The following is a 24,353-nucleotide window of genomic DNA, read 5'->3' as shown; positions in this document are numbered from 1 at the left end:
GGATATCTCTGAACAGGACTAGCAATTCGGCATGCGAGGTGCTCGGTTTTGGGACGTGTGTGCGCTGCATGCTCCACAGTGGACATGCGAGTGCATTGTGGAGTTGAACTCAATTGTGGAACGTGAACACAAAACGCTTAAACTAGAGTTAGAGTTCAAGCCAAACAACAATACATACTAGCAAATAACGCATAGGGATAGAGTTAAATCATAGCAGCAAATACAACTTTAGGGGAAGGCAGACACAGACACAGAGACAGAGTTAGATGCAGATTACAATTACCAAAAGGAAAGGTTTGGTTCAGGAAAGATATACACAATTATGACAGACAGATCATGATCAATGAGCTGGAGTATGAGCATGAAAGAGATACAGATACAGTTACAGTTACAGATAGATATACAGATACAGATACAGTTCCAGAGAGAGAGTTAGAAACACAAACCAAACACACAGCAACACATTAATGGGGTAAAGGGTGAGGCACACCAACTCTATGGGATATTGGGGATAACGCTTAGTTAGTGGGCAAGGACAGTACCTGTCCACCTGCTCGTAGGACCAGTGCTTGCTCAGCGATCCCGAACCCCCGCCTCCGCCGGCACTGTGATGATTATAATAGTGTGCACCGCGCTCGATGGAAGGCGCTTTAATGCGGATCTCGGGCAGGCCACAATCCGATTTGCGACTGAGCATCGTGCTATATAAATATTTTGTACGATGCGTGGATGGTAGGGAGAGGAACGGAATGGAATGGAATGGAATGGGATGTTGGTGAGGTTTACATATAGAAGAAATTGCTCAAGTAGTATTAGGAGAATGTAAAATAAGAGTCTTAGTCTTAGTCTTAGTCTGAGGTATCACACATATGTATGTTTTTGTTGTTTGGTGTTGTTAGTCTTGGGCTCTTAATGAGATTTGCATTTATTTTGTATGTTTCGATCTACTTACCCCTTGGCTGGCGGCGATGAATTGATCGATTGTTTTCTAACAAAACCAAAATGTGTTTCAGATGCACAAAAATGTAAAATGTAAGAAAAAGAAATTAGTATGGATTTAGATTTCAAATAGTTTTTAGGCAACTAATTTTCAGATTTTTTAAAATAAATATATAAATTATAAAAGATATATTTACTGGGAAATAAATGGAAAAGGTGCAGTAGAACAGAATGCGAAGTTGGAGATTGTTGGACTTTTATGCAGCTGCAGTGCACGATCGAAAGTGGGAACTGATGAAGGCCCAAAACTACAGAATTACGTTAAGCAGTTTGCAGTTTGCCAAGACGGAAACATTATACAGTGACTATACATTTGTCAAAGATACTTGAAGAGCATCTGTGATGCGAGCCCTTGAACATTTTACATTAGCTCTTGAATTAACGATCTACTTTTCAGTTTTTTTTTTAATCCCCACACACCCACGGTTTTAATGTTCTTTCAAATGCGTTACCTAGAAATGGCTGCGTCAACGGTATCTACGGGCAGTTCGATGATATCGTCCACAGCACTGTGTCGACTGTGCTGAGGCTGAGGCTGATTCTGTGGCTGTACTGGCGTACTGGTTGTTGGTGGTGGCGGTGGATCTTGTGGTGATAGCGGTGTGGTTGTTGTATTCGTGTTTAGTGGGGTGCTTGTGCTTGTGTATTCTGTTGCAGTCGGTGGCGTAACGATTGCCGTGGCCAGAGGCCGCCGCGGCGTGGACGATGAGGCGGGTGACTGCTCGCCGGCACTCTCATTGCTGGCATGGCAGACGTAACATGATGGAAGTTGGTGAGTTTGGTGAGACATTGTTGCAGGTGTGTAGTTGTTTGGATTCGAAAGAGTATCATAGTATTTGTTGTGGAAGCAGGTACACAATTCAAACACACGGAACACAAAAGATAAACGGATATGCAAATAAAAAGAAAGAGAAAGAATACAAAATAAATATATAGAATCGAAATCGAAATCGAACACAACACGTTAACAAACGCAAAAACACGCTACTCTATGGACGCATGGCTTCCAGTTTCCAAAAAAAAAGGAACAAAAAGAAAATTCAACTCAAAGTAACGCAAGCGGCGCACACTGGACCGGGGCCCAGAGTCGCCCTGTAAATACCTCTCGAGGTTGGACTTGAGGATGTGGAACATGGCTGCACTCGACAGGCCCAGACGATTCAGGGAGCTCGATTCCTGTGGCATAGAAATGGAGAAAGCTTGTTTAAAGTTCAATGGCTCTGGGATAAATGGTCCCCACCTTCAGAGTCTTCTTCTCGCCAGCCAGAATGCGATTGACGTAGCGATAGTTGCGCGAGAAGCGGTTCAGTCTTATGGTCAGGGTGACCAAGAAGCCCTCGAGCAGCCTGATGATGGGATTCGTGTCAAAGTCCTCGTCCGAGTCCTTGGCCGTCACCTCACCGCTGTCCACTTCCATCTTGGATTTGCTGTCCGAAGTCTCCTTGTAGGTGGGCTCGCGTCCCAAGCTGGTCGCTGGCGGTGGAATCACAGGCAGATCAGCCACATCGCGGGTGGGAGCCGCCGGACTTTCCGTGCTGGCCTCATCCCGCTCCTTCGAAATGCCTTTGCTGGTGGAGGGGAATTCAGCACCAGGAGCATCCTTGGATTTCTGTAGAGAAAATGTTTCCTTTAGATAACTTCAGACTTTCGACTAAGGAGTTTACACATTTACACGATTAAGTACAAACGAAGCTTATATTATATATATAAAGATAAAGTGTATATATTGTAGATAGTATATAAATAGTTGTATTTTGTACAATTTGAGGTGTGTGCGCCAACTGTCTGTCGGTTGGTTGGTCGGCTTTTTGCAGGCGCAGTTTGGAATATTTTTGAATACTTGAAACTGAGCAGATTTTGTGAGCAAATAAAGTACGATAATAAGTACGAGGAGGTGCGCCAATTAAAGAAGAGGAGCTCTGGTTGCCCATCAGACTCACAACCCTCGCCGGTAGCTCGTCCTCGAGCAGCGTCTGGCTACGGCGCCCGAAGTCGAGCGGCTCGGAGAGCGTCGACGTGCGCATGCCCAGATCGCACTCAATGGTGTCATCGTCATCGTCCTCAGCGTCATCGATCAGACCTGCCGCCTTGTCCTGATCGTCGTCTAGCTTCAGAGCTATGCGAGAGCCCGGCTCAGAGGCGTAGGAGCGCTCGCGCATATAAAAGTGACGACGATACTCGGCATCGTTCAGATCCTTCCACACCTTCGCGGGCACAAGTCACGGGGGGGCAATTTTTGGGGGAATTTTTGGGGAATTCACAAGAAATTATATAGATTTGAATAGACATGCGACAATCGGCATGCAGCAGGATGAATGTAAACGTTTTGTATGTCTGATTTCCAGCTGGAATACTCTGGAGAAACTCACATCATAGAGGGTCTTGCGACGCTGCATCTTCATCTCGCTCTCGGTCATGTTCTCCTCCTCCAGGAAGTCAATCTCGTCGTGTATCAGATCCAGCTCGAACTTGTCATCCATCTCCTCGAACATGTAGTAGTCGCCAGCACGGGTAGCTTTAGTGGGGAATGCCATAGAACATAATCAGTATACGCTTCCACATAAGCACATTAGTTGGTACATTCCATAATGGTGTTCAACAACATTCAGAGTTATAATCAAATATAATTGTTTGCTAGGGAAAGGTTTTTCGGATTAATTTCTTATCGTTTCGCATTCAATTTACAGAGCAGCATACAATCATGCAGGTAATTGGATATACTATTTATATACATTGTATATGTACGAGCGGGATATTCGTATAGATAAAAAATGAGGCACAACAAACGAAAACTTTACCATGTGGATGTAATTTGATTTCCTTCCTTCTGCGTACTGTTGGTGCAGGAAGTGGATAACCGTGTTCTAAAATAAAAAAACAAACAAATCAAATGTAAAACAAAAGTAAATTAAAAGTCAAGTCATACAAAACAACAGAGGAAACATTTTTAATCAAAATTAAGATGTACTCATAAGTGTTTCCTCGGCCAGCCGAAGTTTTTTGTTTGTTTCTGAACTGATCCCAGAGGCATTCAATATGCTTATAGCAGATGGATCTTTTAATTTAAAATTTAATTTAATATTTAAAGTATAAATTGGCGTTTAAGAAAGCTTTAGTATTTCATTAATTTAGATTTTATTTCATTTTCAATCAACGAATAAAAAGAATTAATTTTTAGGTTTAGCAAAAGAGATTTTGAATATTTTAAGAATTAATCAGATAAAAGATCAAGAAAGATTTCTTATTAAAAATAATTGTAGATTCCATATCATTTTTGAAGCAGTTTTTTAGACGCTTTTCTATTCGTCATGCTGTTAAGAAGTAAATAAATAATTTACAGCCCCTGAATAAAAAATAAAACAAGCTTTGGTCATTCTGAAAGTGGCATTGAGACCTTTTAAAAAATATTTATTTATACACTTTTACTGATGGTACTCAGAACTCATCAATGAAGAAGTATTTTATTTGGGAAAAATGCATCTAAGTTTGACAAGTGCTATTTACAGGGCAGACTCGGAGAGGCAGCTGCTTGGTTTTGTTTTTATTGTCAAAAACTTGAGCACGCACATCGAATAAAAGTTTCTTTGTACAAAGTATTACTAATGCTAGCATAGATTATAATTATTAGAGCAAAGATTCATCCAATACATGGTCCATGCAGCAGTGCGGGCTCATAGAAGGCGCACATCAGCGACTCCATATAGTAGACCGTACCCACGGGTCCCCAGCTGTGCGGCCGCTGGGTGGAGCGCAGGGCAGCCTCGTCCCTGGCACCCGACAGATTGCTGGAGTGCCGCTTGTGCTCGGCGTACTCGGCGGCTTCGTCCAGGGAGTAGCTGGCGTTGCCCATACTCTGGTGGCGACGGTGCAGCGACTTCTGGCGCATGGTCACCTCCTCGTCCCGCTCTGCCGACTGTTTGGGTGGGAGAAATGAGGCTCGGGTCGACGGAGTTTTCTTCGGCCACTTTACCATTTCCTTGCTCAAAGGCGATCGCTTAATGGATACGGTCTCGTTCCAGGAGACAGCTGCATTGGTCGAGGACTGGCGGCGATGTTCCCTTCGCAGATTCGGGGTCAGATTCGAGGAAATCACTGAGCCGGCTCCACTGCCAGAGGCCATGGCGGTGGCATAGGCAATTATGGGAGGTGCCAGACTCTTCATGGTACACGGAGCACCGATATCCGAGGAGGCCAGACCCAGGGAGATCCTTTTGGGCTCTAGGAATCCCTCGGTAAGCAGGGCAGACAGAGCATCCGTGCTAGGCGTCGTGGGCTTCGAAGAATGGATGCTTTTAGTGGGAGTCTCCAGGGTGAGAACATTCCCAAAACTTACAGCTGTCGTCGGTTCCATTCGTGGCAGTGTCATGGCCACAGTGGCCTCTTCCTCGCTGACTGACTGCACGTCCACGTACTCAGTGAGCTCATTGATCTCTGGTTCGATGACCACACAAGCATCGGCACTGTCCACGCTCTCACAGCTGGACAGGAGCGAGGCACGGGCCGGCGATGATGTGGCTGAGCTCCGGGAGCTCTGCTCGTCAGGTGTCAGATAGCCGGAGCCCTGGCAGGAGGTGAAGCTACTGTTGTGGGCCAGTGGCGCCACCTCCTCCGACATACTCTGATCCGAGGGCGTGCGTTGCCCTTTCGGAGGCAAGGCCAAGATTAGTCAGGGAACACACGCGACAATTTCCCACAATCAAAATTCAAAAAGGGAAATGCAACGGAAAGCGCGACACGAAAAACGCGACAAAACTTAACGAAGGAAACACCTCTCCAGGCCAACTTACCATCAAAATGCGTCTGCTTGTCCAGGGGTCGCAGCATTTTCTGCTGCGTGGCACGGATACGCTCCATCTTGCGCTTGATCTTGAGCAGCACCTGCTTCTCATGGCCGTGGCGATGCGCAATCTGATTCTGTCGCAGTCCCTCAATGATATCAGCTCCTCTGTGTGGGAGAACAATACTCATAGCTCATAAGTACCACAGATGTGATGCCAAAATTAATAGCAAACCCACCTGGAGGCCAGTATATTGTTGGCCTTCGTGTCCGTGATGATGTGGCAGAAGTAGTGAGACTTGAAAATGCGCAGCTGAAAGATGATGAAGGCAAAGCAGATCGTGTCCCACAGCAGCACCACTTGATGGGTGATCTTGGGGCATTCGCCGGGCGCCAATATCAGGTCCGCCTCATCGGCCTGCATCAGTTGCTCCTTGAGCGCGTTGCTCGTGCAGGTGATGCCCAGCATGTGCACCAGCCAGCAGCAGTGGGTGGTCAGGGGCGTCATGAACAGGCAGCCGGCCATTTGGAAGCTCGTCTTGATGAGAATGTTGGTCACATTGAAGGCCAGCAGCCACTTCCAGCGACTGATGATGGTGTTGATGGGCCGCAGATAGAAATCCGAGCCCTGCCAGAGGAAGATAAACGCTCCAATGAGGTAGCCCAGAGCCAGCAGATCGGCTATGTTGGTTCCCGCCAGAAAGACCACGGCCAGGGTGAACCAGTAGAAGCCGCACAGCACCCCGTTCTTCAGGATGTCCGAGTAGTTGCGTATGTACGAGCAGAAGTCGTGGGTGGGATTGTCAAAGGGCGTCCTGCCCAGTTGGGCAATGTCCGCGATGACGCTGCGGTTGCTGCCGCCGGGGTAGTCGTCGTTGCTGGCGTAGCGCTGCTCGATGCAGAAGATGCTCTTCTGGCGATTGAGAATGATCAGCACAATAAAGTCGAATATCAGCTTGGGCACATGGTTGAAGTGCAGCGCTCCTGGCAGCATTGTCCAGCGTTGAATGCTCTCCCCAAAGGCGCCCTCATCCCAGGGATAAACTGTCAGAAAAGAGAGAAACAAAATCAATAAAATATCATTGGAGCTCACTGATCACCTACCCAGACATGAGCTTGGTGGCAGTCCCACTAAAACGATATATTGCATCGCTATTGAGATTGCAAAGAAGGCCTGGAACACTCCCCAGATCTTGGCGCACTGCGAACGCTTTAGCAGCAGCAGCACGACCAGCCAGAGCGCATAGGCCACGGCCACAATGTCCTGGCGGTACGTGATGGTGGAGACCAGAGCAATCAGCGATATCTCGATGCCAAACTTGTAGAAGGCATAATTCAGCAGGTACTTGACGAGACCCACTAGATCTTTCTCAGCATCGGCGCGAACGATATTGGGGAACAGCAGCTTGGTGGGCGTTGCGTTCACGGCTCCAATCTTCACTCTCATCTGCAGCTGCCGCAATGTGATGACTGCGTGCATGGTCACAATGACCATGTAGATGATGTAAGTGCGCAGCAGACTCATCAAGCCACCCTCGAGCTTCTCAGCCTTGGTGAGGCCCACCCACTCGGCGTTGTTGGCCGTGCGGTTGTCAGACTGTGGGGGAAAGATCAACGATTAGTTAGAGATCATCATGGTAGGAGCAGCTCAAAGATCAACTCACGCAGAAGACATTGTACTGGGTGTGGCTCAGGTACTCAATCTGATAGATCATCTTGGACAGCACAATGATGGTGACAATAAACGATATCACGCGGCTGATTATCACTTGGATGGACTTCCGGGAAGTGGCACCCAGCACACAGAAGCCCACAAAGGCAATGTGCAGGACACAGACCTCGCTGACGCTGCACACAAAGGCGGCAATGTAGACGGCCTTCATGATATGCAGCTCCAGGAAGCGCCAGAAGACGTCCTTGAAGTTCTTGAAGATGTACTCAGACTTGTTCTTGATCTTGCGGAAGGATATCCGCACCAGATCCCGCACTGAGGTCTCAAAGTCTGTGGTGGCACCGCCGGGCGCCGCCTCGCCTGAGGGGCCCTGGGAGCGACGCAGGGAACCGGCACTGCCGCGACGCTTTGAGGGCGCCGCTTCCAGGGCCGTTGTCTCGGTGGGTTTCTGCTGTGCAGAGCCGCCAGCTCCAGCCGCTGCCGGCTGCTGTTGCAGCGAGGCAATGAAGCGCTTGTGGAAATAATGAACCTGGATCACAGTCAGGATCACAATGATCGTGGGCGAGACGAGGTGGAGGAACAGATCCTTCGTTTGGTAGCGCTTCAGGCCAATGTCGTTTTGTCTGAGAGAGAAATATCATTAGTGATGGAACTTCTCTGTCAGTAAAGAATAACCTACAGCGTCTTGGACACATTTAGATAGTCATTCCAGTACGTATCGAACTTGTCGAATTGATATGTGTAGATCAGGATCAGTATGGACATGGCGTAGAAGATGAGGAACAGCCAGAAGCCGTACATGATCTTCACCCACGCCTTGGACGAGGACTGAAAGACCAGCAAGAAGAACAGGAACAGGGCCATGTAGCAGATGCGGAAGCCTGTCATATTCTCTCCGGTGATCGCACAGAGGAAGATCACCAGCACCAGCAGCCAGATCCACAGGCGCACCAACAGATTCTTGATCACATCGCCGGCCTTCTTTAGGAACTTTGAGGTCTTCTTGCCATCGTTGATGAGGTAGCTGGAGCCCGCGGAGCCCACGGTGATCTGCAGCGGTGCAATGATGTCAGCCAGGGTGCTGTCCCTTCGCCGGTCGCGTTTCTCCTTGAAGAACTGCCGCGACGTCACCCAGAACATCAGCACGAAGGCGGTCTTCACGATCAGCGGCACACAGGGACGCATGTGGTTCTCGATGGGCCGCTCGAAGCCAATCTGCTGCAGATTGATGCCCGCCGTCTGCAAGTATGGTCAAACGTTAGCACATCATTCGCTTTGGGTCCTTACAACTTACGGAGACCTTCGTGGGTAGCTCATTGTTGTTCAGGTCCATGCCGTATATGTATTGGGCCACCAGCAGCACCTCCGCGTAGAGCACGATGAACGGAGAGGAACGCATCATTGCCTTGCGCTGATTGGGGATCATCCACAGCACATTGGCCCACAGCAGCAGGACGAATGTCAGCCAACTGTGGTACACTATGGACCAGGCCTAGAGAACCAAATAAATGCAAAATTGATTAAGAAATTCATATTCAGAAAGTGTTTTTGTAGGTGTCATACCATCATTAGAATATTGGTGAATATGTAGCTGTTCTGATAGATGAATCCCCCCACACTGACAAAGCCATAGGAGATCTGATCCAGTATCGAGGTGGTGGTGTTCTCCTGCTCCGATCGCTGCTCCAGCGAGTCCAGCTGGATTTCGTTGCCACGCTGAGTGCCGCCCAGTGCCACCGAGGATCCACTCTCCAGGGGCTGGGCTGTGCGCCCCTTCCGCGTGCTCTGACGCACCAGCTGCACAGAACGATTAGCGAATTAGTTTGGAATTGCACACAACACACAGTGCAGACGTACAAGAGATTACTATACATGGTAGAGAGATATTTTATGTACATACAGAGATAATGCTAGAGTTCTAGGGCAGCTACGGGTGATGGGAGATCACTAGATCTGGGTGAGAGTTGCTATTGATTGATTGATTTACTGTGCTGTATGGCCCAGAACTGACAGACAGACAGACACATACACAGTCTTACACACTTGTAGGGTTAGTTTCGGGGTTAGGAACGAGTACGATTATGACTTGGGAACTGCACTACTAAGGGGTATATAGATATTAGTACAATCGAGTAAGTAAATGTTAGACGAGAACAGTTGTACATCAACACATGACAGGAGCGGAAACCAAAAGATAGATAGATATAGATAGATACAGATGTATAGATACAGTTACTAGCTTTAGTCTAATGATTAGGTTAGCGATTGTTAGGCAGTAGTTTTGGCGCATAGTGGAGTTAGTTTACGTACAGGCGTCGTCTCAGTCGGTTCATTCAACGCTGCGCCGCGCTGATCACGGCGCAAAGACACCTAAAGCGGAAGTAATAAAAGAGAGCATAAACAAAAATCAAAACAAAACCAAAAACATAAAGGAAAATTCAAGAGAAAAAGCGCAAAACAAATTGTAAGAATTCGGCAGAAAAGGCACACAAAATATTTATAGCGAACGCCATCTGAAGTAATGTTAAGTTCTTTTGGGTTATCTTCGGATTACAAACATTCAGCTGAGTTAGTTTGCGCACAATATCCCGATAATAGAGTGTATGTTTGTGTGTTACACATAGCAAGTAAAGTTTTCTCATTCAATTAAGGGGCAAGTCTGTTTCATTGACTATTAAATTAATCCACTCGCTAATTGTGTTTGAGCGAATTTGTCTGTAAAATGTACACAGATTTACATTCATCGAATGAAGCTGCACGAATTTCCCATAAGCGAACAGAGACTGAACAGAATCTTCTGCTAATGGAACTGTGATAAAAGTATACAGAGATTGCTGCACACACAATCATTAATCAGCTTTGGGACCTCTACATCTCAACCATACATCTCAACATTAAAATTGAGTAAAAGCTACATCATAAAATGGGCAACATCTTATCCCTAAAGTCATAACCATGATGGCTGATTTAAAACATTTTTCACATGAAATTTTCAATTATTTTCCCTTTCTAGGGCTTGACCTTTGCCCTCTGATATTTACTATCTATTCTGGCAGCCCAAATGCTTCACATTCACACATTCCAGCAACCCAAATCGATTCACGAAAACCCTAATCCTCATCCCAATCCCCGCTGGCCACAATCCGCTCGCTTACACTCAGGCGCTGTGCTCGATTTGTGGTGGATGTGGTGGCGGTGCTGGATCCTGCACCAGGAGCCGAGCTGTCCTTGCGACTGCTGCCCCGCGAGGCCTGTGAGGTGCGAAGCGTCAGCTGGCGGCTTGCTTTGTTGCCGGTGTTGTTGAGGCTGCTGCTGTTGCAGTCAAGCTGCTGGCCAAAGGCGGTGGCAGGCTTTGCTTCCAGCTGTCAGTGGTTCGGTTTTGTGTGTTGTTTTTTGTGTGTGGAGTGTGGTTAGTGACGGGTTTGTTGTTAGAAATGTTTAGTGTAGATTTTGTTTGCGTGCGGGGAAAGTGTGTTACGGGGTTTGAGTTTGAGAGCAGTTTGTCCGAATGTAAATGGCAGCAGGAGAAGAGCGAGAGAAAATCAGAGCATAGAATTGATAACCAGATTTATGTTAGTGGCCCTAGGCCGTGGTAGGAGCTGAATGATGAGCAATCCAGCGAAGGAGGACACTCACCCTGGGCTTGATCAGATGCTTCGTGGTCAGAGCCAAGGCAAAGTAGGCAAAGAACAGCGCAAACGGATTCAGATACGAGTCCAAATACAGCGTATTGTTGTACAGAAGGACACGTATATCCGGCGAGCAGTAGGATTCAATGAGCGGCTCCAGACCAATCAGACTGCAAAAGCAAAGGAGAACGTTTTAGGATGAGTTGCCAGTTCACGGGGAAACCTCAACGGTTACTTACCGCGCCGTCAGGCTGGTGTGATTGAGGTGGCCCTGCATCCAGGGCGTCTGGTAGGACACAATGGACAGCGAGTGGAGCACAAGGACGACCATTACGCAGCGCAACAGCAACGCGAAGCCACTGCAAAGAGGTGTAAAAATGTAATGGCAAAATGAGAAAATGTTTGCCGGTCCGAAATTGATTGTGGTACGCACCGTTGCAGCGTCTGGCAGGTTGCCCAGTAAGTGCCGGCCAGCAGGAAGATGAGAAAATAGAATCCACCCGGCACCGAGGGACGCAGCGCCGCCGCAAAGAACAGCGTGGCCAGGCAGAAGAGAGGCGCTGCAGATAAACAGATACAAAGAAGTGGGAAACCATAAAGTATTTTCTCTGAAATGGATATTTGCAAATTATATTCAGGAAACTGAAGCCTCAACACACACTCAAAAGGCATCTTCTTTTGAATGAATTTGATGACCGATTTACTCACAGATCTTGATCAATCCCTCGAAGTGGATATGCTGACTGATCATGGAGACTCGCTTCCGCAGCTGCTGCTGCTGCTGTTGCAGTGGCGTCGTTGCCGTGGCCTGCTGCACATCTCCGCCATTGGCGTCTGTGGGCTGAGCCGTCTGTGCGTGGTCCGCGGACTGCGCCTCAATCAGCTCGCCATTCTCCAGCTGCTCGGCATTGATGGGCTGTGCGGCCAGTCGCTTCACGGTGAGGTAGGAGCCAAGAGAGGTGGCAAACACGAGGACCTCCGGCGCCAGCCACTCAATGATGGCCAGGGGCCTGAAAGGTAAAGATTTGGATGAGTAAGATAAGCTTTAATTCCGACGGACAACCCACTTTAGATCGATGAAGCTCACGAAGCCAATGTGCCTGAGCAGTCGCTCGCTGAAGGAGCAATTGTAGATGGGCAGCGCTGTGCTGACGGCTAGGATCTGTAGGGCGATGTGCCCCAGCAGGACTAGAGTGCTCAGCGACAGCAGGATGATGAAGAAGGCGGTGACTGATCCCTTGATGGTACGTCTCGTGGCCAGGGGCACAAATGGCGACATGAAGAACATGAGAAGGTACACAAATGATATGCCCACCGGCCGCATCAGCGAAGCTGCAAGAATAATGGTAATGTCAATGTCATTATGGGTCATTGCACGAAAGATATATTGGAGAACGTAACTCACCCAGAACCAGCACCGCCGGCACGACCACGCGCTGCAGCACCATGCACGCATAGCTGAAGGCCATCTTGGATGGATATGGATAAGGGATGCTCCACTCTTCCACTCCCCAGTGGCGCTCCTCACGTAGCTACTCCTCCTGCTGCTGCTGCTGCTGCTGCTGCTGCTGCTCCTGCGTGTCCTGGCAGAAGACTCATTCATAAAAGTTTCCACTTCGATTGCAATTTATGTGCCCCAAGCAGCGCGGAGCAGCTGAAAGTACAAAAAATCAATGGATAGAGAATAATTAAATTGGAAATTAAAGTTAAATCCCCTCCAGCAACAGCTCTTTGTCGCCAACGTTTGATAATCCTTAATTAAGCTTACGCCAAAGAGAAAAGAGAAAAAGAAAACCCAAACCAATTATCGGATATAAACATTGACACACTTTTAATTAACACTGGCAAAACGAGCACTGAAAACTAATAAAATCAAGCCAGGACTCTCCTCGCACCCACTCCACCATGGGTTATGGGGTTATGGGGTTATGGTGTGGGCGTGGCAATTGGTAGCGTCGCACGCTATACTCTCTTGGGTTGGGTTAGTTTCAATTTAGCTTTTCCACTTTACCGCTTTTCCAATGCTTTTTCCGGCTGCGAGGAGTGGCTTTAAGGCCAAAGAGAGAGAGAGAGCGACAGAGAAGAAGAGGGCGTCGGGACAAGTTGGCTTATGGATAAATGTGTAATTGACATTCAATGGCACATAATGTGGCGTTTATTTGAATTCAGTTTAAACTAATGGTCGAGAAATTGTTGGGAAAGGAAATAAGAGAGAACGTTTAAGGAGAACGAATAAACGATGAAAATGGAAACACTTTAAGCCACATAAACATTTCAAATCTCGCATCTCGATGCGCCTTCTAGGACAATGGCTTCCAGCAGATTCTTTGGAAAAAATGGCTACCAAAGTGCTTAATTTACTCAACTTCCATATGGTCTTCCATTTAAGAAAAAAAACTATGACACAGCACAGCAAAAAAAAACAAACGGATTGAAGATTTTTGAAATTGTATTAGTTTCGTCTTCGATCTTAGATCTACTCCTAATACGAGAGCATTCTGAAATCAAACTAAATCACTGGCATCTAATTCTGGAACATGTCTAGCAACTCCTTAACAAAATTCTCAAAGGGCTCGCTGAGTATTCCATGAGATGAGAACACTTACTCGTAATCACTTTCAAATTATTACAAAAATGTCTAGTTTCCAATTATGTGTCAGGAATCCATGTTATAGCAAAAATACAATGCCCAATGCCCACTTCTGATCTAATCCACACACACTCGACTCGCTCTCAAGGGAATTACTAATGCAAAATTCACAATAAAGCAGCAAAATCTGAAAAACAAAAAAAATACATTGCTAATTTCGCGCAAAACAGCAAACAAAAAACCTCAACCAAAAAGTAGAAGATCATCAGTAATGACGTAATTTGGCATGAACAAAACTTTTTAATTCTTGCTCTCTGTGCAAATTCAAAACAAAGAACACAGAGCAAAGCGTGTTCTGCGAGAATACGGGAGAGGGGAAAGAAAGCATGCGAAAAGATTATGCCTCCAACGCAAAACACATCCGGACATAATGTGGGCTAATAAGAGACAGGAGATGTGCCAGAAAGAGACAGTGGGAGAACTTAAAACTGAGAGACGGCAGACGGGCCGACGGGCCGACGGGCCGACAAGCCTCAAGTGGGGCCACACCTACCCCACAAAACCCAGCATAGCATTCTTATCCCCACTCAATCTCCGTTTCCCCCTCTGGCAAACGGGCTCAGCCAGACAGAAAAAATAGAGAACACAGCGAGACCGAAGCTTTTGATACCGTTACTGATCCATCGGGATGTTATTGCAAACTCGAATTGGGATAAATAGCGGTAAAGAAAATAAATAAATGCAGTCGCAACTGATACCTTTTTCGATGGCTGCAAACACGAGTATAAAATTACTGTACCCTCTCAAAGAGTGTATGTAAATCTGTCTGATAGCAGAGCCTCCTAATGGCGATAACAAAAAAATAGTAGTAGGCCCATCAGTAAATGCTTGTTGATGAGCTCCGGTTCGCCCGGAGGAAGACACGAGAGGGAGGGAAGTGTCGCAGCAGATGTCTAATGGCAAAATAATGCTGATGGAAATGCGTTTGTGTTGTATGGGAAATTGAGTGCACAGTGCCTACAAAAAGTTTCTGTACGAGACACTTTTAAAACAAATGCAAGCTGTATGCATACTTTCTGAAGTCATGAATTAAAATGCAGGGATGCTTTGATTCATTATATCATTTAGATAAATCAAAACAAATTTACATTTATTCGTTACTGTCATGCAGTAAACATCCTGAAGGCACTGTGATGCTACTTTTCGCAATCACCATTCCCTTGGCATTCGATATTACCCCAAAATCAAAGCTTCCCTTCATCCGCATAACGATTGCTTTTGAGAAGAGGGCCGGGAGCACGTCCCATCGATTCATTCAGTTCTGTCAGAGCAGCCGCCATGAGCCATGGGACACGTGTTGATTCTGCGGCTCAGTTATGGCCCATCATAGGCAGAGCACGCAATACCCCCGACAATCCTCCACTGCCTATGAATATGAAATGGCCAGAAGAATAGGCACAAGAGTTTTAACCCGCGTGTTATTTACCACTAATTCATGGGCCATGCACGCATCGGTGATTGCTGTGACGCTACCGCTGCTGTTTGGCATTATAATATGTACAATTTACATAAATTCCACGATATATGGATACATTGTACATACATTAGTATGTATGCCCATTGATAGCTCTGCAGCTGTTGCCTGTCAGCCACATGGGGTCGAAGCTGAAAGGGGCTCTTGCCCATGGGAATAGCTCCCTGAATGGCGGCCTGTTGCTGTTTTCCATTTCGATTTGATTTTGGTATCCATTTGATTCCAAATGTTTATTGTCTCTGCATTTGTTTCCATCAGAGCATTTGCGTTTTCGTTTGCTTTTCTTGTGTTAACTTGGCACACATTATCTATCGTTTTCGTATGCGTCTTCAATGTCGTCTCTCGGTTCTATCGCTTCTAGCATATTGCAAATTTCAATGTTGCCATTCTTGTCATGGTTATTGCAAATGAAGCGCATGTTCTGGCACTAGAAAATAAACATTACCATTTGTTTCGATAGATGACAAGCAGCTGATGGCTGAAAATGTACTGGGTGTGGTCATCCATTTGTACAACTAAGTATTAATGATTCGCTGAAGTGTGATTATGTTGACTAGATATTGCATTAAACAACGTAAGTAACTACTCCCCTTTACTTACTTCCCTATCTTAATCGCCTTACATTCTAAATAAAGCTTTTTGCACAGAAAACTGAATTATGCTATCATCTCATTCCGCACTCGGTTCCGGCTGCTCTTCGGAATCCCACCCGTTCCCCCGTTACGTGCCAGGTCTGGCGGCTGGCACTTGAACTTTGTCTGGGCGTTGGCATCCACAGACAACTCTTTCAATTGTACGCACTGAAGGTACACGTCTTTGCGGTTATATTTTCTTGAAGGAAATGGCAAAACGTTGACAAAGTCAAAGCCCAGGGCGCATCCCACACCCCCTAACACGCAGTCCGCGTGTCTGTTGACCATTAATTTTACATTAATTACAAATGGCCAAGCAGTAACGCAAGCTTTGCTTCCGACAACACCAGATTCCATTCTTAGCTTCCACCCTTTTCAGTGTCCACTTTGTACACTTTGCTTTACTTCGTTTTATACCCCGTACTCGTGGAGTGCAGGGGTGTATTGGTTATACAGAAAGAGATTCCTAATCGGCTAACTACATAACAGGAGAAGCACAGAGTACTTTCATCGGGTTTGTATTATATTTCCCAGCTTTAGATAACTTTTAATAGATATTCATTTTCCAATTCAATATTTTTCCATTGATAACAAAAGAGTGAAGTGCGTGCTGCAGTCGAAATGCTCTCGAATGGTGAGAACCTCGTAATCTGTGTGATATGTGCATGTCACACGATTTTCTTTCTAATCTTTTCTTTCTTTTTTGCTGTAGCTTTGCTGGTGACGTCACACGTTCCGGCGTTTGATGACTGTCAATGTCAATACTTGGACAATTGTTAACCCCTTGTGGAAGGGTGGGCCCGCGGCCCATTTAAAGCTTAAAAATAATAAAAACGCGATGGCAAAGCATAACATAATTGCTTAAAAACACGCAGCACTGAAAATATAGAGTACGAGGAGAATGATGAAAACATTTCATTTGACATTCTTCGTGTGCGTTTGACAGAAAAGCTCACCGATAAAAAGCAGGCAAGCAGCAAACAAACTTCGCATGTAATTTTCTTAGAAAATGGAGTTAAAAAAGAAACTTGAAAGTAGCTAGGAAGAAAGTGCAACAGCCGTAATCTCTATATAGTTCTAAATTCGGTATTTCATTGGAAGTTCAGTCATTTTCTTAATCATTTTAGAACGCTTTGATTTCAGCGGTGAGCATTGCCAGCCATAATTTCTTAAGGCAAAATCCTTTTGTTAAAAGGTTGCACATTGAAGAGTGTAAAAAGTGAGCTCCAAGGTAGACAAAGGTAAGGCTCTACATATCTGTAAGTATGTATGTACAGATATGCATACATGCATACATTCTCATGGCCTCGATGCACTTGAATGTAAGTATCTTCGAGAGCTACTCACTAGTTCATGTTGGTTGAAGGCCATGCCTAGATACTTGGTACTGATAGGGGCTATGCATCTACTAGCAGGCACTTAAAAAGAAAACTTGGTAAATGTTTTTAGATAACAACATAATTAACAATCTTGATGCTGGTTGATTACATTATGAACATATGAATGTACATATGAAGATGATATTTTGTCACCATTTTAGATTCCGAAAATTGCAATAAGGCAACATTAGTTCGCGGAAGTACCAGACATTTTGCTATCCTCTTTTTCATCCTGAATGTTTTGATCAGCAATACCATTAGTTGCCTTCGAACATATGTACATACATATGTTCATAGTTTTTCATTAAAAAATCGGTCATTGCCCCGCAGTTAAATACTTCATGGCGTTCCATCTGACAGAAATGACAATTATCGGGTTTGTTCGTATTTCATCCCGCATTAATCAAGCGGGGTCAATTGAATTCCACAAATTGTAGTTAATGTGCAATAAATCCGAATGACATATGTATGTATGTTTTTATATGCAGGGAGCTATTTTTCCCATCTAGACGACAATTAGGTCACTTCCAGTGATCCCCGCCGCCTCTCCCACCAATTCCATTGCACCCTTGCACGTGTAGAGTATGGAAAAGGGCAGCAGCTTGCTCTTAGAATTATGTATTTCACAAGGGAAATTAATTTCAAAGTTGCAACCGCGCCATATCTCTCACAACCCAAGCGCCCTGCCCCACACCGCACACATATCGTGGAGAAGGTAGAGGGGAAAGCTGGCGGGGGCTAATGGTCCAACAAGCTGTGGCCAACGCCTTCGTTTCACTCAAACTGACAGGAGGTGGTCACGGGGAGGGGGCGGAAGCGGGGCAAGAAATACCAAAATGCATATTCGTTTCTGGTCTTGGCCTACATTTATCTTTGCGACCGAGCCCCCAACGATTCACGCGGCGCTGCACTGTGGAATTCAATTGAGCAGATTGAACAATTACGAACTATTTATATTTCAACTTTGTCGGTACAAAATAGCTACAGAAATGTACATATACACTGTGTAATGTATTGGGAATTTTGGGTCAGAATATGCTAATCGACACTTTTTTTCACACTGCATGAAAACAATCCACTAATTTCGGTACTATGTGCAAAAACACAATGCAGAAACTCAGCTTAAAGAACAGTTGGGAACAGTAGTACTCGTATCTTGAAATATCTTCATGGGTCAATGGCATGTATGTTCTATCCATTTTTATTAAATGTTTTATTTAATTGTTGAGCCTTAGGTGCGTCCGGCTCTTCCCTTCTCACATCTCAATTCGTTATAGCAAAATACGAGTAGAGTAGTATCGCTACTTAAATTAGTTTTACCGTCAAACAACAAACATAAACTTTTGCTCTCCAACGACCAATAAATTTTTAACTGCCAGTTAATTCATTTCGGCCCATTGTTGAACACGCCAGCTGTGCCACCAGAGCATCCATCCCCAACCATTTGGGGGGTACAATGTGGGGCGGTTCAGCTTTGCGGGGAGTCGCCGCATCGGGCAAATATCGTTAAATGTGCAGCGTGCTCTCCGTTTGACCTGTCGGAGGATATTACCCATGCGACATGTGTGTCGTGTGTGGCTAAAACGGAGGCGGAGTACAGCTCCTGTCCTGTTGTCCATTAACAAACAATTTCGCTGATGCATTTGAGCAAAGAAAAACTGTTTGTAACGTTAGTATCCATTCCAAGGGTTTTTTCCTCGCCGTTTCTGTTTTTTTCCGTTTTTGTGTTTTTTCATTTATTTGAAAGCGACTGAAAGCCGTACCCTTTCACGTACCGAACACGTACACGGTGCCATGTATGACATTACTCCGCCCTGAAAATTGTCGCGACGTTAATAGTGACAAATGTGGCGGAATGGTAATGGACTGGACAGGACTGGACATGACCTTATCCTTTTCCAGATCGCACTCCTCTTCATGTGAGAGCTTTCCATTTAATTTCAGAGTGTCATAAAAGCCTCTTTTTCCGACACTTTACGAGCTCTGCCCTCCTTCACTTGCTAATTTCATCATCATTTCGGCACTCTTTAAAAAAAAAGCAACATTTATTCGGCTGAAAGTCCCATTATAGTGGGCATTCCTTTCATTCATCACAATACATCACGGGTATAGTTTGTCATGTCCCTTTCCCGCTCCTACTTTGACTTTGGCTCTTCTGCATTTTTCCACAGAAAAGACACGCAACAGTTTCTACTTTTATATTCGTAGTTTCCCCGTCGAGACGGCAGGCGGCGTGGGGTGGGTGGTCACCTGACAAATGAGTGTCATCCTCACAGACGTTCCCAAGGATTATGACCCGACATTAACATTTCCCCCAAAATGGTTGACTCTTGCTCCGGTCAACAGGTTGTGGCAAAAGCAAAGGAAAGAGAAACAGCTGACCTGAGCATTTGTTGCTTTATATGTACATAAATATATATGTATTAACAATATTATTATTATTATATTATTATAAATACTATTTTTGGGAACTAATTAATATTTAATTTCTTTCTTTCTTTCTTTACTTTGACAAGAACTATGGCTTTTTAGTCAATAAAGTTCTACAATTTTGTTCCTCTCCGCTTATCTGCGAATTTATTTTCCATTTTATACGAGTAGGCAAGTAACTTACTGGCAGGCAGCGAACCGCGCCAGAGGCAGCCAATCGAGTCATTGCAAACTTTTCGAGTCATCGTTCAAGATCGAAGCAGATGAGAGAACACAAACGAAAGCCCAGAATCAGTCTTATTCTCACGACCCCGCCAAAACAGTGCAAAAAAAATGTTATTCACGCATGAGAGGCCAGAGAATTCGTCTGATTATACGAGCCACTTAGAGCTAGTCGGCTATATATACAAATGAACATAAATATACATATTTATATAGCTTGTGGAATATCTTTTTCGTACTTTGATTGCCAGCGCCCACAGATACACACCCACAGTGCGGCGATAAGCTGTGTGGGGAAAATTGTGGCAAATTTAATTATGACGATAAAACTGAAATTTAATTAAATCATTCAAAAGCGGACAGCACGAGTTCTATACAATAAATGAAAGCATTCAGACATAAATAATATTATAAAATATTTCTGTAGACAGTCCCTCAAGAGGCTGTATAAATTGAGGCTCAAAACTAGTTCTGTGGTCGGAGATCAGACCGGCAAATGACTAACTAGAAAACCAGACTCGAACTCAGAGACAGTGTTTTGTTTTATTCTTCCTATACATGCATAAATAAATATACGTACATTTGTATGTATGTATGTGTAGGAATGCCACTTCGATGACGCAACAACGCACAAATTGTTGAGGAATTCGTTTGTTCTATGGTACACAGTTTATAACATTTTTGTTTCGTTTCTCGTTTGCCTCTGGCGGCGGAACTATGTTGAACTGTTTCAGTTCGGAAAAGGCTCCGACAAGGCAAAGGCTGAACAGGTAGGCCAAAATACTAGTAACATAAAGCATAGCCATCTGCTGCTCTCCGTCTATCACTATCTTTTCGTCTCGAAATGCATTCTATCCCCGCTTTACCAGCAGGTGTGGGCTCGGGGCAGCTGGATGCTCGCATCGGAGTTGAAAGCCGGAAAAGGCAAGAAATAGCCAAAGACAATTTAGATACATTCAGAGTTCAGTCTGAAGAGAGAATTTTCATTGAAAAGTCCATCCAGCAATGCAGATATAACCAAACCAATACGCTTCACTGAACAAACGAATCATCTGCCACCTGGAATGGAAATTCACGTTCTCCCTATGGCATTTCAATATATTCCACTTGTGTTCGATGTTTCATTCTTCATTCTGTGGGTTCGAGCTCTATGCACAACCCAATATGTTAACAGACAGAGACAAAAGCCGGGGGCCAGAGTGAGCACAAAAGAAAAATTGCAGTGGCATCGTCGGGTGACAGACAAAACAAGCCGAAAAATAACTGCAGCTGTTGCAGTTTTATAAATGTGGTTGGCGCATGGGCATGGGGCGTGGGTCAACCTCTATGCCCCAGCCCTACAAAGCCTAACTATCCTATCTATGTATGTACATACATACATATGTACATATATACCGTGTGGCTGCTAGGAGGAGTGAGGAGTTTCCTCCACAAGTAAAATTTTTCTCGTGCCAAAATTGTACGGGGAAACCTAGTTGTTGATGGCAACTACGTGGAGCGGGGCTACTTGGGGAGGTAAACGACTTTTAAGCACTGACAGTGAAAAAGTTTTGGGAGAAAATTTTCGAGGTTGCACAAGAAACAACATAAACTAATTGCAACAACATTTCTGTTCTACTGTTCGTTTTATAGCCAACAAATAATAATCAGAAAAGATACTTTGATAAATGAAAAAGGGAAGTAACGATTGGAGGAAAGAGCTTAAATGGCTTTTTCACTCATTCTTTCCAATTAATCGATGTGAAAACCAACAGCCGTAGGTTAGGTGCTGTTATGACGGCAGTTGTCGCAATTAAATGCCATAATAAAAGGCTTGCAGTTACTGTATGAAAATAACTGTACAACAAAAGAATATTCAATTGTTTAAACAGAGAATAATATTTCGTGAAAATTCCATTAATGTTCCTCATACTCAAAAATCAACTCAAAGGCGAATATCCGAAAATTCAAACAACAATTCTTTACACAATTGTAAACAAATATTAAAGAAACGGTGAGCAGATTGCTGAAAAAAATTACAAATACTCTGAACGGATCAGTTTAAAAGATTCGATCAGATTTCAAATTGAGGTTTATTTACGCATTTAGACTTTACATTTTAGAGATTCAATGTTTAGAAAAGGCCAAATGACGCCTACTGAAATCTGGCAGTAACTGACTCATCCCCATGCCGTCACTTCAATGTACTCTATTCTCTTTTACGCTTCCATTGATTCCTGAACCTAAACAATATAATTCTTTGTTGCATGTTCCTTGGAATTGTGTCTAACAATATCCATAGCCTAAGCTGTGTCTTTGTTTAACCCATAAAGAAATTGGGCTGTCACCTGACTCTTCCATAATAATATCAAGTACTTTGCAAAAATCAACAGCCGCCGCGTAAGTCCACAGCCATATGGTGGGAGAGTGAAAGTTGATAAGCCTCTTTCTTGCTTTATTGTTTATCCATATCCATATCTCTCCCAGTTACTCTCTTCCACGTGTTTCCGTTGACCGTGACTAATCCAAATGTCTGCTGCTATGAGTAGGAGCTCGAAGGGGCGCTACTACTGGGTCAACTTCATATTCTGTACAAACTAACCCTTATCAAAGAACAACTAAAAACAATGAATGGCTTGACTGATTGATGAACCGGGAAAATGAAACCGGTGTGGGGCTTCCCTTACTACGCTGTAAGGTAAATAAATGAAAGTTATTTACGCTGATTTGTGTTGCTTTGTTCTATTTCTGTGCTAATTCCCAAAACCAATTGATACGAATAGGCGGGGAGGGAGCAGGAGACGTGTGCGGATTGATCTGAATGCGTTAATGAATGTATAAATAGATTAACAGCTGAATACACTGCAAGCGAGAGAGAAGGCGATAGGACAGACAGAGCAGAGGGTGTGCGCGTGTGTGTGTGTGTGTGTGTGCAATGATTAAGTGTAGCCCGAAAGTTAAACCAAAGAAAACAAAATGTGACAGGGAGAGAGAGAGCGAAAGAGGAACCACAACTAGAACATGAGATATTTGAATAACAATCGAATGTATGATCTCAACCGACTGATACCCATTAATCGGTATTGCGATTATATAAACTTGACCAAGGGAGTTTGTTAAATTTAATCGACACGCTTAATAGCAATTAAATAATAAATTTGACTTTAATGCAGCTTCAGTAAAAACGGCCATGAGCAGATCAAACAAGTCCTTCCGCACAGCCGGATCACACATCACACCGATTGACTCCACAAAATACAGGGTACAATAAATGATGTCTCGTGTTGTTATTGCTGTTTACTCTTCACACCCCTACTACAACAAAAGCACAACGAAGGCCATATAGCAGAGAGTGGTAGCGCGGAATCTGTTAAGCCAACTACAATTTATTTAAACTTTAGAAACTGTTAAAAATACACATTCAAGCCAACTAGCGCACGCTACCCTTCTCAGCAGTTGCTAGGGCACGCGAAACGCGAACAAAACAAAGAAATTCACTACTTTGTTGTTGTATTTATCATGCCCTTATGCTAGTTTTTTTATTTTACGATAATCATACCCGTTCCACATTTGCATAAGCTCTGCCCGCTGCCGCTGCCGCTGCCTCTGCCGACCGACCACAACAAAAAACACACACGGGTTTTGGACAACCAAATAACATGAACAGCAAAACACTCTAAAACTTAACACTTTCGCTTGGAGGTGAATCTGTTTAAACTTCCAGAAGTCTCCTCTTGACTATTTTGTGCCACTCTTTTGCGCAATTATTGTTTTGTTGTGGCTTCGATTTTTACAGAACAGACAGATGCCGCCACGTAAAAACAACGCGTACACGGGTTCCAACTTGATTCACATGGATTTCTATACGAAACCTGCTCAGGGGAGCTTCCTGCACACAATCACCGGCTTTAGAGCCATATTTCATTCAAAGCGCCCGACACCGCCAACTGACATATTTACATATGTACATATATATGTGGCTATTTTGTTTGGTTTTTTTTTTTTTTGATATTTAATCGCTACAGCGAAATTGGTTGGTCGCAGAGATGAGTCCGCATTGACCAGATACTTCAGTTTTGTGTTGAATATTATAAAAAGTTACTGAAAATTTTGAACTCAAAAAAGAGTTGTTTGCCGAACGAACACTAGAATTAGAATGTTTTGTTTGGTTTGAACGTACTTTTATGTTGTTTACCAAACACGTTATTCGTTGTTTATTGACGACCCGCGCGCACCAAATTTTTTTTTTTTTTTTCGATTTAATCGCTACTGCGAAATTGGTTGGTCGCGTCGCAGAGATGAGTCCGCATTGACCAGTTTTGTGTTGAGTGTTGAATATTATAAAAAAGTTAACAGACACCGACAGACCTTCGGAAATATACCAAAATATACCGTAAATATACCGCAGACTTAAATCATATTCTTCGTGTTTGATGTTCTATTTGATATTGCTAGCTGGCAAAGAATTTTAACACTGATACAATAGTTTAATCCGATTGAAGAATCAATT

At 44.4% G+C, this 24,353-nt stretch overlaps 1 protein-coding gene across 17 annotated transcripts in view; it reads right to left on the bottom strand.

The window, feature by feature from the left end:
* Window positions 1-24,043, bottom strand: part of LOC117902191 (piezo-type mechanosensitive ion channel component) — a 28,161-nt gene extending 4,118 nt beyond the window's left edge. For 3 of the 17 annotated variants that reach the window (XM_034813367.1, XM_034813369.1, XM_034813371.1), the window contains exons 1-22: window positions 23,403-23,820; window positions 12,483-12,731; window positions 12,145-12,409; window positions 11,786-12,087; window positions 11,511-11,637; window positions 11,317-11,436; window positions 11,085-11,247; window positions 9,759-9,818; window positions 9,012-9,245; window positions 8,743-8,940; window positions 8,128-8,687; window positions 7,441-8,071; window positions 6,881-7,373; window positions 6,016-6,820; window positions 5,787-5,944; window positions 3,798-3,863; window positions 3,369-3,514; window positions 2,240-2,608; window positions 2,102-2,175; window positions 1,452-1,739; window positions 953-988; window positions 543-701 (exon numbers count right to left, since the gene is read on the bottom strand). In XM_034813367.1, the coding sequence (XP_034669258.1) occupies window positions 543-701; window positions 953-988; window positions 1,452-1,739; window positions 2,102-2,175; window positions 2,240-2,608; window positions 3,369-3,514; window positions 3,798-3,863; window positions 5,787-5,944; window positions 6,016-6,820; window positions 6,881-7,373; window positions 7,441-8,071; window positions 8,128-8,687; window positions 8,743-8,940; window positions 9,012-9,245; window positions 9,759-9,818; window positions 11,085-11,247; window positions 11,317-11,436; window positions 11,511-11,637; window positions 11,786-12,087; window positions 12,145-12,409; window positions 12,483-12,546 (5,318 nt within the window). In that variant the 5' untranslated portion in view covers window positions 12,547-12,731; window positions 23,403-23,820. Of the gene's footprint in view, window positions 1-542; window positions 702-952; window positions 989-1,451; window positions 1,740-2,101; window positions 2,176-2,239; window positions 2,609-3,368; window positions 3,515-3,797; window positions 3,864-5,786; window positions 5,945-6,015; window positions 6,821-6,880; window positions 7,374-7,440; window positions 8,072-8,127; window positions 8,688-8,742; window positions 8,941-9,011; window positions 9,246-9,758; window positions 9,819-11,084; window positions 11,248-11,316; window positions 11,437-11,510; window positions 11,638-11,785; window positions 12,088-12,144; window positions 12,410-12,482; window positions 12,732-23,402; window positions 23,821-24,023 lie in introns of those variants that run through there. The other 14 variants (XM_034813377.1, XM_034813378.1, XM_034813373.1 and 11 more) reach the window with 9 other exon arrangements.
* Window positions 24,044-24,353: the final 310 nt, after the last annotated feature.

Source organism: Drosophila subobscura, chromosome U, assembly GCF_008121235.1.
Source record: "Drosophila subobscura isolate 14011-0131.10 chromosome U, UCBerk_Dsub_1.0, whole genome shotgun sequence".
In the NCBI taxonomy this organism is placed as follows: domain Eukaryota; kingdom Metazoa; phylum Arthropoda; class Insecta; order Diptera; family Drosophilidae; genus Drosophila; species Drosophila subobscura.
Note: the sequence above shows the minus strand (reverse complement) of the source record. Positions and strands in the feature narration are given on the sequence as shown.